Consider the following 13,631-nt stretch of genomic DNA (forward strand, 5'->3'; position numbering starts at 1 on the left):
ACAATAAAACAGCAGTGGGATGAAAACTGGAGAAGACAAAGTTCAAATCCCACGGATGCTCCTTGTGAAAGTCACTTAACCCTACATTGTATTAGGGAGAAATAGAGTGTGAGCCCTCCAGAGGACAGGGAAATGCCTACTACATCTAAACCTTAAATCACCTTGTGCTACACCTGAAAAAAAAAAAAAAAAGACTTTTTATAAATATGCAGCACTGAAACAGCCAGGTTAATTTGCCTAAGTTAGCTGCAACAACCAACTTCAGCTACTTGAGGCCTAGACTAGGGAACACACTGCATTAGGATATAATGGAGAGGCCACCCAGGCTCAATTCCCAGGCACTGCTTCTGCTCCCTAGAACAGCCAGGGGTAGGGATTAACAGCTCCTGGGGAGGGAGCCTTGGCTACAGCTCAGTGCAGTACCATAGCTGCACTGGCTGAGCTAGGCTGACCTCAAAAACAGGCAAAATAACCTTGGGTAGATGCGAATGTAGGGTGATGGCGCTGGAACTCACTAGGAGAAATTAGGTCTTCCCTGATCATTTTCTTTCCATTAGCCCTTCCCACTATTTCATAACCCTGTGGGACACTTGTGTCCATTAACCAGCAGGTGGAGATGGAGAACTGAAAACGAGCTTAGACATCTCTCTTTGCATCCAGTCCAGCTCCTCAGTATTTATGTATACAAGAAGCAAGAAGACACATAGAATAAACACAACCGCCTTAAACAACTTGCTAACCTAACACTACCCAGACGAGCAAATATCTGTGGACCTCTCATCTCTGGACAACCTGTACAGAACAAGAGATATGCAGGAAGCACCATGCAAGGTGACAGTCATCATTTGACTCATTACTTCACACTGACTAAACATCTCAGAAACCTCAGATGAGCCTCTACAATAGTGGGGAAGGCCTAATGGAAAGAAAATTATCATCAGATAAGACCTAATCTCTCCTTCCATTACGTAGCTTCCTACTATTCCAGAACCCAGTGCCGTAGCGAGGGCTAATGGCACCCGGGGCGGGTCGCCGCTGCGCACCCCCCCCCCCGGTTGCAGGACGGCGCGACCCCCCCCCCTCTGCGGCGCAACCCCCCCGGACCGCATTCTTACCTGCGGGAGGCCCGATCCACCCCGTGCACGTCACTCGGAGCTGCGTTGGCCCCGCTGGTTCCCTGCTCTCTCTGTCCCAGAACAGGAAGTAACCTGTTCCGGGGCAGAGGGAGCAGGGAACCAGCGGGGCCGGCACCCCCCGAGCGCGTGCACCCGGGGCGGACAGCCCCTCCCTTCCTACGCCACTGCCAGAACCTGTGAGATGTTGAAAAGCAATCCCTACAGTGGGTGGGATTCTGGTGCAGCTGCATTGAGGACTAAAGCCCCAAAACGTCCACCCTGTAGTACTTGGCAAAGGTATGCAGCGTCGCCCTTGTTGCTGACTTTTAAATATCCACAGTGGACAGTAAGGTAGTCTCTGCCTAAGATGTCGTTATATGACTCATAGAATGAGCCCACAAGGCCTGAGGAACCTGTTTCCCCGCAAGCAAATAAGCCGACGTGATAGTCTCCTTCAGCCATTTAGCTTGGAAGCTATGAGACCAAGCCTCTGTTTACCAAAAAGCATAGTCTGTCTGATTTGCAAAACTCATTTGTGACTTCCAGATTTCTAATAGGACTACACACATCGAGAAACTTCAAGGAAGAACACAGAGTCTCTTCCTCCTCTCTGTGAAAGGACAGAAGCTCCAGATTGGTTGAGATGAAATGCAGATACCAATTTCAGAAGAAAGGACAGACCCATATGCAGGGAAACCCCCGTCTTTGAAAAGCAAAGAAAGGGATCTCAAGAAGAGAGCCGAAAGCTCTGAAACCCAAATGCCGATGCAACAGCCACCAAGAATGCTGTCTTTAGCATAAGATCTTTCCAGCAGTGGATCAAAAGGAGGCTTAGGACTAAATTAATGTTCCACTCTAGACACAGCATACAAAAGGGAGGCTGCAAGCTGCTCACTCCCCGCAAGAATTAAGTAACATCTGGGTGAACCACAAGAGACGTCTTACACGTCAAAGTCACAAACTGAACTTTTAGAGAACCTAATGTCAATCCTTTCTGAAGGCCTGCCTGGAGGAATGCTAGGATATGCGCAACCTGAGCAGAGAAGGGAGAAAGTCCACACTCAGAACACCAGCCCTCAAACATCCTCCATACCCTCGCATACGCTATGGATGTAGAGTGTTTCCAAACCTGAAGCAAGATAGCAATGACAAAATCAGATTAACCTTTTGTCTCAACTGAGCCCTTTCAGTGGCCAATTCGTAAGACCAAAGGAGCACTACACCTCGCTTCAGTAGGCCCCTGTCCAGCAGTCGAATCAGGTATGCATACCAAGGCCTCTGCGGCTAATCTGGGACAAGAATTATTCGACCCCAGAGCAATATGATCCTTTTCAACGCGCGGCCTACCATGGGCCAAGGAGGGAAGACATACCGTAGATGTGTCTCCAGACAGGGCTTCAATAGGGCACTGAACCCCACAGAGCCTGGTTCTTATCAATGGCATTCTGGTTGCTGTATCTCAAAAAAACTAAATATATAGCGGAATTAGATAAGGTTCAAAGAACAGCAACCAAAATGATAAAGGTGATGGAACTCCTCTCATATGAGGAAAGGCTAAAGAGGTTAGGGCTCTTCAGCTTGGAAGAGAGACAGCTGAGGGGGGATATGATGGAGGTGTACAAGATCCTGAGTGGTGTAGAACAGGTAAAATGAATCGATTTTTTACTCTTTCAAAAAGTACAAAGACCAGGGGACACTCAATGAAATTACATGGAAATACTTTTAAAACAAATGGGAGGAAATATTTTTTTCACCCAAAGAATAGTTAAGCTTTGGAACTCGTTGCCAGTGGGATATAATAATTTCGATTAGTGTACCTGCATTTAAAAAAGGTTTGGACAAGTTCCTGGAGGAAAAGTTCATAGTCTGTTATTGAGACAGACATGGGGGAAGCCACTGTTTGCTCTGGGAGTGGTAGCATGGAATGTTGCTATTATTTGGGTTTCTTCCAGGATTTGTCACTGTTGGAAGCAGGAGACTGGGCTTGATGGACTGTTGGTCTGACCCAGTATTTATTTATTTGTGACATTGATATCCCACATTATCCCAAACAAGATTGAGTTCAATGTGGCTTACAATAAACAATATAGGATACATAAAGAATAATGCATAAGAAAGTATGGCTATTCTTAACTTGGGTAATTCTTTTCGACACCATCAAATCCAGAAGTGGAAAACCTCATAGGTCCACTATCAGCTGGGTTCAAGGACTGCATGCTTAGAAAGTCCACTTCCACATTCAAGATCATCACGCACATTCCTCAATCTCCACTATCCCAACTGTAAAGGGCTAAAATATAAATCCACATACGCGATCAGTTTCTCATACATCTGCACGCAGCTATGGAATGCACTACCGAAGGTCATAAAAACAACGCAAGACCTAACCATCTTCTGAAGGTTACTGAAAACAGATCTTTTCAAGAAGGTATACCACAAACATCCACCTTAAATACTAAATAACAACATTCTACACGATCTATACAAAACCGACCTCTTTCACGTGACTGACTATCCTCTGTGCTATGAATGACCAAGCACTATCACTAGATGACCAAATGTATGTTACAATCCAATACTCAGTAACCTTCACACAATACCATAATGAACTCTTCTTTATCATGTATGTATGCACATGGTATATATATACCATGATCTGTTCCATATATGTTATGTTCCATGTATGTTACCATGTACGTATGCACCTGAACGCAATACCATTTGTAATTCTGTTAACCGGAAATGGCAACTGGCATTACGTCAAATGTAAGCCACATTGAGCCTGCAAATTGGTGGGAAAATGTGGGATACAAGTGCTACAAACAAACAAACAAACAAATAAATAAATAAATAAATAAATAAATAAATAAAAGAAGCCAATGATTCGGAGCTGTAGACAAGCACAGATTTTTCAACTCATGAGGGAGGCTGCCTCCACAGCCATCGGACGGCTGCAGGTCCCACCTTGCTTTTTGATATAATCCACTGCTGTCACACTGTCGGGGAAAACTAAGACCGGGGCCCCCATCCTTGACTGAGGAGAAGACTAATCTGTTGAACCAGCTTTGACCTCCTGCATGTCGTGAGAAATATCCTCTCCCTTGCTGTGTTGAACACCCAAATACTCCAGCATCTATAAAGGAGTTAGTCTGCTCTTCTCGAAATTGATCAACCCAATGACTGTAGAAGATGGCCAACTTTGTCCATTGCCACCATGCTGTCTGAATAGGACGATGCACGAATGAGTCAGTCGTCGACATATGGGTGGACTCTGATTCCCTGGTGCTCAAAGAAGGCCTCCGTCATCACCATAACCTTGGTAAACATTCTTGGGAGTCTTGGAGAGAGCAAAGGGCAAAGCCCTGAACTGGAAGTGACGGCCCAGCACCTCAAAACTTAGAAACCTTGAATGCGGCCGCCATATGGGTATATGAAAGTACGCCTCCTAGAGATCGAGGATGGTGAGAAAGTTTCCCGCTTGAACCAAGACTGTCACTGCTCTTAAGTGTCCCACCCGTAACCTCCGCTCTCAGGACAAATCCCTCCTTTCAGTACCCTTCTCCACCACCGCCAACTCCAGGCTCCGCCCTTTCTGCCTCGCCTCACCCCATGCGTGGAACGGTCTCCCTGAGCCCATACGCCAGGCCCCCTCCCTGCCCATCTTCAAATCATTGCTCAAAGCCCACCTCTTCAATGTCACCTTCGGCACCTAACCACTACACCTCTACTCAGGAAATCTAAACTGCCCCAACTTGACATTTCGTTCTTTAGATTGTAAGCTCCTTTGAGCAGGGACCGTCCTTCTTTGTTAACTTGTACAGCGCTGCGTAACCCTAGTAGCGCTCTAGAAATGTTAAGTAGTAGTAGTAGTAAAGCGGGACACTCTGAGGCAGCAGTTTAGACCTTTCAGATCTAAGACTGGATGAAAAGTGCTTTCCTTCTTTGGGACAATGAAGTAGATGGGAGTATCTGCCTTACTGCTGTTTGGCCTGGGAACTGGAAAAATGGCCCGGAGCACCAGCAAGGAATATACAGTGGACTGAACATCAACTATCTTGGTTCCCTTTCAACAAAGAGACTGCAGGAAGAGAAAAGCGACCGGGCGGAAGAACTCCCAGTTTGTAACCTTCTGTAAGAATATCCAAAACCCACTGCTCTGACGTGATTTTGGCCCACTCCCACAATCCTCCACAAACTCCTGAAGACATCCTCCCACTAGAGGAAGAGGATGAGCCTCACATCGTGAAGCTCTGGAGGTATTTGGTGCTCTAGATGAGAGGATTCCCTGTTCGCATAAAGGAAGACTGGCATGCCTGAAAAGTGAACTTCTGACCATATTGCTGACAACTAGGATGGTAACGTCTGCTGTCTCAAAACTGAGATCAAGAGCCTCCTGAAGACAAATGACCAGAGGCTTTCGGCTTATTTTCTGGCAACTGCTCTGACTTAGTTTCCCCCAGTTTTCACCACCAAGTAGGCCAAACCTGCTTCCAGCTGGGTGCTATGGCGCCTGTCTTGTGTTGCCGACTTCAGGCATGTTCTTGGCATGAACGAGCTGCACAGAGTCACTTGAAGGACCAAAGAGGCCACATCAAAGGCTTGTTTCAGCGAGCCTTCAAGTTTCCTATCATGTACGTCTTTTATGGCAATACCTCCTTCTACCGGCAAGGTGGTCTTCTTAGTCACCGCAGTAACCAGGAATTCCACCTTGTGAAACTACAGTTTATCTTTCTCTTCAAGAACTAACTGGTAGAGGCAAGCCATGGCTCTTCCCACTCTTAGCCCCAAGTCCTGTGAGGCCTGTTGTGCTGTAATCAGGTCCTGAATATCTAGATGCATTGGGAAGGCCTTAGAAAGACCACTATGCCCACTCATGAGCGACGAGGATGGAAGCAGAAGGCTCCTCAATGGAAAGCACCGCCAATCCCTCAGAAACAAGGAGTACTGAACTTCTCTTTGTGAGACAACTGCAGTACTTTTGGATCATCCCCCTCCTCAGATGGCTCCTTCAATGATGGCTCCTCTGAATAGACTGACGCCACAACAGCGCAATTAGTTCTTACCTGCTAATTGGCTTTTCTTTAGTCCCTCTAGACTGGCACAGATGGGTTACGCACTCCTACCAGCAGATGGAGACTGAGAACAAACTGAGCTGTCAGTAAGCCTATAAGTGGGCTGTGCAGTCCCCTGAAAGCCAGTCTACACCTAGCTAAGCAGATTAATCAAAGTCAAAACACCAGAACAAAAGGAAGGAAACACTTTCTCAAAATATTAAAGCGCTCTGCTGGTGCCTCCACCACCATGATCCCTTGATCACAATGTCTGAACTGCTGCTGCCAAGGCCCAGAAATTGCCCATATCAAAAACCCAACCACACCCAAATAAAGGCACCCAAGGAACTTAGAGACTAACTGTGCACAGTTCTTTTGTCTCTATTTTTTTTTTAAGAAATAAAAGCAGGGAGCTGTAAACACGCCTGGGAGAAGCTCCCGAATAAAAATAAAATTTGGTAAACCGAACCACAGAACGCCAACTACCCACCATAACACACTTGGGAGGGGCCTGTGCCGGTTTAGAGGGACTAAAGGAAAGTCAATTAGCAGGTAAGATCTAACTGTGCCTTCCATAGCGTTCCTCTAGACCGGCACAGATGGGAAGTACCAGAGCAGTGAACATCATGGGTGGGACCCTCTGAGCCCTGCAGTGAGCACATTGGCCCCAAACTGCGCATCCTGACATGCATACACATCCAACCGATAATGACGTGTAAAGGAAGCAGAGAAGACAAAGCCAAGGCTCTAGACATTTCCAACAGAGAGACCAAAGAATGTTCCACCCAAGAGAAAGATACAGCCCACATAGAATGAGCCTTCAAGAAAGAGGGAATAGGTTGTTTCCGAAGCAAATAGGCTGAGGCCACTGGCTCCACTACCCACTGGGCAATAGTAGCCTTGGAGGAAGCCTCGCCTTTATGCAACCCCCCTACCAGCACAAAGAGCCAATCCGAGCAGCGAAACTCCCGAGACACCCGCAAATAATGCCAGAGCACCCTGTGGACATCAAACTGGTGCAACCGCTGCTGCTCTTCCGAACTGTGCCTGTCTCCCAAAACGGTTAAGGAGACCTCCCGATTCAGACGAAATGGAGAGATCACTTTAGGAAGGAAGGAGGGAACCATCCAGAGAACAAGCTTGTTTTTAAAGAACTGGAGGAAGGGAGATCTGCAGGACAGAGCCTCAACTCAGACACCCGTCGACCAGATGAGAAAGCCACCAGCAGAACCATCTTCAAGGTCAAATCCTTCAGAGTACAACTCGACAAAAGGCTCCGACACAAGGACCGATAGCCCAAGATTAAGATCCCACGGAGGAATCGGCTGACGCACTGGAGGCCTAATTAAGGCGCACACCTTGAAAGAAACTAACCACATCCGTAAGGGAACTCAAAGGACGACCCTGAACAAGACCCCAAAAACAGGCCAAAGCTGCCAACTGTACTTTTAGCGAGGATAAAACAAGAACCCTATCCAATCCAGCCTGCAAAAAAAAAAATACCAGCACCTGCGGCACCGAAGCCCGTAGAGGTATAATGGACCGATCCCCACGCACATCAGTCCTCAAAAATTCGCCAAACACATATATACGCAAGGAAAGTAGACCTCTTCCTAGAATGCAGCAAATTGACAAGGCCAGAAGCCAAAAAACCTTTCTTCAGCAATCGCACCCTCTCAAAAGCCACACCGTAAGTGAGAACCGAGCCAGAATGGACATGAACACCGGTCCCTGTGACAGAAGGTCCAACGCTGCCGTGAGCGGAAATGGCACTTCCTCCAGAAGACGAATGAGATCCCCATATCAGGGTCTGTGCATCTTCACCACTTCCACTGGAAGGCTGTTACACAAATTAACCACCCTTTCTGTGAAGAAGTATTTCCTCAGGTTACTTCTGAGTTTATCACCTTTCACCTTCATCCTATGCCCCCCTCATTCCAGAGCTTCCTCTAAATTGAAAGAATTGCCTCCTGTGTATTTATGCCACATAGGTATTTAAATGTCTCTATAATATCTCCCCTTTCCAGTCTCTCTTTCAAAAAATATATATTGAGATCTTTAAGTCTGTCCTGATACACTTTATGATGAAGACCACTGACCATTTTAGTAGCAGCCCTCTGGACCGACTCCATCCTGTTTATATCTTTTTGAAGGTTTGGGTCCAGAATTATACACAATATTCTAAATGAGGGCTCACCAGAGTCTTAGACAAGTCATACATCATATCCGCCTTTTTCCTGCTGGCCATCCCTCTCCCTATGCACCAAAACATCCAGCCCTGCAACTCTATTCATTATTACATATGCAAAGAAAAGCCAAGTCTGAAGACTTCCAAAAATTGAAAGATTCATTGTATGCAAAAATTAGTGGCATACTACCTGAAGTATTTATTTAAATGAAAAAAGTGTCATTTCTGTAGAATGCTGTTAAGCACAGTCAAGACTGGCCCCACCATTGACTTTTCCACACACAGCCCCTCTTATTAGCCCCTACTGATTTATGCAAATGAGGCCTTGCATCCCTCTGCACCCCACACAGGCTGCCCCTCAGCTCAATGTTTAAATACACAGACCCCCCCCCCCCAACAGGGATACTGTAAGGAAGGGGAGAGGGGTATTTTTGTGGCTCTATGAAGTACAGAGAGGATGGGGGTGTAGGATTAATCCATGCCTCTACAGAAGCACAGGGATAGGGGGGGAGAATAGGATTAATCCACGGCTCTATAGAGCCCAGGGCTATGCAGGAGAGGGGGGCAGGATTAATCCACAGCTCTATAGAGCACAGGATCAGGGCAGGGGGCGGGGGTAATCCATAGCTCTATGAAGTACAGACTTTCTATGGCTCTACGGAGTACAGAGCTATGAACCAAAAAAGGAGTATGCTCCGGTCTATAGGGGAATAAGCTAAATTAATGATAGTGGGAATACACTGGATGACTTACAGAAAAATATCTAAATGGTGAGATATGAAAGTTCTTCATTCATCCCAACATGCAGCAAAGTGCAACTCCCCTATTCCTATAAAAATTAAGACAAAACAGGTAACCCATAGTGCTCAGTCACTTTCCCTGATAAGTATGCTTGTGAATGTGCCCTGGGGCCATACCTGCTGCTGTGCCAGCTGCACCTGGTAGAGCTGCTGCATGTATTGCTGGTAATGCTGCTCCTGCAGCTGCCGGATGAGTATCTGCTGCTGCTCCATGTTCCCCGGGTACTGCTGGGCAGCATACTGCTGGAACTGCACTGCGGTCTGCGAGTTCAGTGCTGCCATTATCTGCTGCCTGAGCAGGGAAGAACACAAGGCAAGCCATCAACTACCAGGCTGACATTTCCATCACATCCCACATCATCATCTATTTGCAATTCTTTCCAGCATGTGCCAAATGGAAAATTTAGTTCTTCCCCGATAATTTTTTTTCCTTTTAGTCCCAAAGGATCAGTTCATACTAAAGGGTTATGCCCATTAGCCACCAGGTGGAGATAGAGAGCACTAATGAGCAGTGCTTTAAAGGGTACAGTGCAGCTTAGCTCAGCCAGTATACAATAGCTAAGCAATGGAAAAAAAGTGACTTAAAAGAAGGAAAAAAAAACCCCTCCTGCCTCCTTAACGTTGGCATCATGAACCAACATATAGCCCAAAACCTGCAAAAAAATTTGTGATTAAGAATTTATTTATTTATTCATACTTGTATCCCACAATTATCCAAAAATTAGTTTCTGTTCAATGTGGCTTACATTTAACAGTTGTTAGAGATTACAAGAACCAAAACACCCCTAAACTATGTACAAAAAGAAAGAACTACCGATGAAGGGTGGGTTCTGGATTGATCCTTTGGGACTAAAGGAAAGAAAATTATCAGGTAAGAACTAATTTTTTCTTCCATTATGTCACCAAAGGATAAGTCCAGACTAATGGGATGTAAAAAAAAGCAGTTCATAATTAGGAAGGGATTGTGACCCTCCTGCAGAAATAACCTGAGCCCCAAAAGATCTAGCTGCCACATCTAAATGGTAATACCTAATAAAGGAATGAGAAGCAGCCCACGTAGCAGAACTACAAATTTCCTCCAAAGAAATAGTTTGTACACAAACAAAAGAAGTAGATAGGGATATCGTAGAATGAGCCTTAACATTAGGGGAGCAGACTTCCCTGACAATAAATAAGCTGTAGAAAGATGCCTTCAACCATCTATAGCCACCACTGCCTTGGAGGCATGCACACCCTTTTGCTGGGGCCCAAAAAAAGGACAAAAAAATGATCAGAGCCTCTAAAATCATTGGTAGATTTTACATAACGCATAAGTACTCAACATCTAAGAGATGAAGCGAAGAGTAGTCTGAGACATAATCTTTCAGTTGAAACGACGGCAAGAATACAGTCTGATTAATATGAAAAGAAGACACTACTTTGGGTAGAAAAGAAGGAACCGTCCTAATAGAGACCTGCTTCAGAAAAGCGCAGGAAAGGATCTCTGAAAGAGAGCCTGTATCTCTGAAACTCTTCTTGCAGAGGATAAGGCAACTAGAAAAACTGATTTCAAAGTAAGATCTTTGATAATGGCCTTAGGAAGAGGTTCAAATGGAACCTGTGAAGAGCCCTGATAACCAATTTAAGATTCCACTCTGGACAGACCTTTCTAAAAGGAGGACGCAAATGAGTAACTCCTTTAAGAAAACGGACCAGATCAGGATACACTCCAATCGAAACTCTTTGAATACAGCCTATATAACATGCTAAAGCTGCAACGTTAACTTTGAGAGAATTAAGAGTCAATCCTTTTTTAAAACTTTCTTGAAAGAAGGCCCAAATCTGTGGTAAAGAAGCATTAACCAGAGAAATAGTTCTCTCTTTAGACCAGCTTTCAAAAGTTCTACAAACTCTTGCATAAGCAGTAGAGGTGGATCTTTTCCAAGCCTGGAATAACTTCCTCTGAATACTCTTTCTTCCTTAAGTAAGTCCCTTCAATAGCCAGGCCATAAGACCAAAGGGGGAGGGATCCTCCATGAGAATCAAACCCTGATGTAAGAGACCCTTTTGAGGGGGAAGGCATAACAGAGGGGCCACTTGAAAGCGAATGGAGGTCTGCATACAAGGGCTGCTTCGGCTAATCTGGAACTACAAGAATTACCTGCCCTGAATGATGAGCTATGTGTCAAAGCTTCCTCCCTATCACTGGCCAAGAGGGAAAAAACAAAGATGACCCATTGTTGGGCAATTCTGAATTACAGCATCAATTTCTAGAGAGCCTGTCTTCTTCTGCTGACTGAAGAAGCTGTTCACCTGTGTATGATTGTGGAAGCAATGAGATCCAGAACAAGAAGGCCCCGATGGGATGTAATCAGGTTGAATGCTGTGCATGACAGCTGCCATTCCCCCTGATCCAGAGAAGCTCTGCTGAGGCAGCTTGCGTGTTCAGAGTTCCTGCAATACGAGTCCATTCCACCCACTGAAACAGAAGGTGAGCTTCCCTGGCAAGGAGGACACTGACTTAACTGAACCTTTAGAAAAGGACAGGAGACCACCAAGGAACAGTCACAGAGCTGCAATCCACCTATGGGAGATAGCGAATACTGGCTGAGCTAGGCTGCACAGTACCCCTATAAAGAACAGCTCATTAGTGCTCTCTATCTCCACCTGCTGGCAGATGGGCATAACCCATTAGTCTAGACTGATCTTTTGGTGACATAAAGGAAACAATTTTTTAAACACAAGAATCTCACTCCTGCATCATGGCATCCACATTTCACGCATGTCAGCCTTGTAAGGGAGATCTAGGAGGAAGGTGCTACGACATGCCTGATGAGGTAGGGCTTTCAGTATGCAACACTGTAGCACAGGAGATGGCAGCATCACACAGGACCACTGACACACTTGCACAACAAAAACTGAAGCTGTGATGGCTACTTTTTGGACAAAGGATAAAGAGCCAACAGAGCTGTGGGCTGCAGGATTGCCCTAGCTGAAAGTTCACCTCACTGTTTACTCATGGTGCCCCTCCCCCATCCAACTCGTATAGGGAAAGGGCATTTACCCCTCATTCTATAACAGGGTTCTTAAATGTATAGAATGCTGCGCGTTGTGTTCCTTACATAAATGGCAGTAGCATGTGCATTGCTATTTTGTAATTACTTGCAAAAATGGCTTAGAACATAATTTCCAGAGGAAGTTACACATGCAACTTACAAAATACTAGGATTTAGGTATGCGACTGCTGCATTTAGGCATGACCATTTCCACCACCTACAGACCTACTTATATGTGCACCAATGGTGACCTATGTTAGCATTGTACTAGGGCACTTCCACGTATAACAATCTCACTGCCTGCATTATTCATTAAAAAAAAAAAAAAAAAAAAAAGAAGTCCTGCCTTTCATTCAGGTGTGTGGCAGCTCCTCCACCACCACCACAATACGTTTATTGGGAAGCTGCTATACCAATGTTCTTGAGAACCCAACACTGACATCATTAATAGACGACTCAGGAGAAGGGATGGGCCAGGGCAGGTGTGGGGAGGCTGCGAGTCAGCAGGGCCCAGGCCAGCAGGCGGCTGATAGTCCAGTATCAAGGAGGTCATGTGATGCCATGATCAGGTGCGGTCGCTAATAGCTCTGCTCCTGCCGCCTCACCACGAATCCCGCTAATAGCAGTGTTTCTGACCCTAACACTTCTGAACAGATTGCTTACTTTGTTAAAGACCGTGGCTGCAAAAGGGCTCCACAAAGACAAGGACAAAACCAGACCACATGATGACAAAATGGTAGCCCCTACGAGCCCTGTTAGCTCTACGATCGGATCAGCCTGGGTGGCAGAAGGGGTGACCGAGGTAACTGGAGCCATGGAAACCTTACTGGACAAGCGTTAAGCCCTATCAATTCCAAGTTGGAACAACTGCACAGTAATATGAAGTGGCTCAATAATGATCTAGCAGCAAATCAACAGCACCACGGAGACTTTGAGGATCAAGTAACTATAGTTGAGGATGCACAACCTTGCCTGCAGAAGCTAGTGGCCACATATGAAGATAATCTTGAGGATCTGGAAAACCTTCGTTTTGTGGGTCTGACAGAAGAGCTAGAGGTCAGGGAGTTGCAGGGTTTTTTTGGAGTCTTGGATGCACCAATAATTAATGCTTACAGCTTCACTGGGATTGCTGCATATGGAAAGGGCACACCGAGTGGGTCCCCGTCAACAGGCATCCTCAAGGCCCCGAGTGCTTATCTGCCATTTGCTCAACTTTGCTCATAAGTCTGCTATTCTGCAGGCTCTGCATGGAGGAAAGGAATTTCATCATCAGAATCGTAAAGTCTTGTGTTTTCAAGACTATTCAGCAGCAGTGGTGACGCAGCGTTGGAAGTTTTCACCTATCTGTTCACAACTATTTGCCCACAAAATCCGTTTCGCCCTCCTTTACCCTACTAAGCTGAGAACTACCTACCAAGCAGAGACCAAGATCTACACTTTGG

At 45.8% G+C, this 13,631-nt stretch overlaps 1 protein-coding gene across 1 annotated transcript in view; it reads right to left on the reverse strand.

Annotated features, from left to right (window-relative positions):
- The window catches only part of ACBD3 (acyl-CoA binding domain containing 3), a 112,499-nt gene that overhangs the window by 26,948 nt on the left and 71,920 nt on the right, over positions 1-13,631 (reverse strand). The window contains exon 5 of the mRNA XM_030195721.1: positions 9,272-9,446. Coding sequence (XP_030051581.1) covers positions 9,272-9,446 — 175 coding nt within the window. The remainder of the gene's footprint in view (positions 1-9,271; positions 9,447-13,631) is intronic.

Source organism: Microcaecilia unicolor, chromosome 3 (genome assembly GCF_901765095.1).
Source record: "Microcaecilia unicolor chromosome 3, aMicUni1.1, whole genome shotgun sequence".
In the NCBI taxonomy this organism is placed as follows: Eukaryota; Metazoa; Chordata; class Amphibia; order Gymnophiona; family Siphonopidae; genus Microcaecilia; species Microcaecilia unicolor.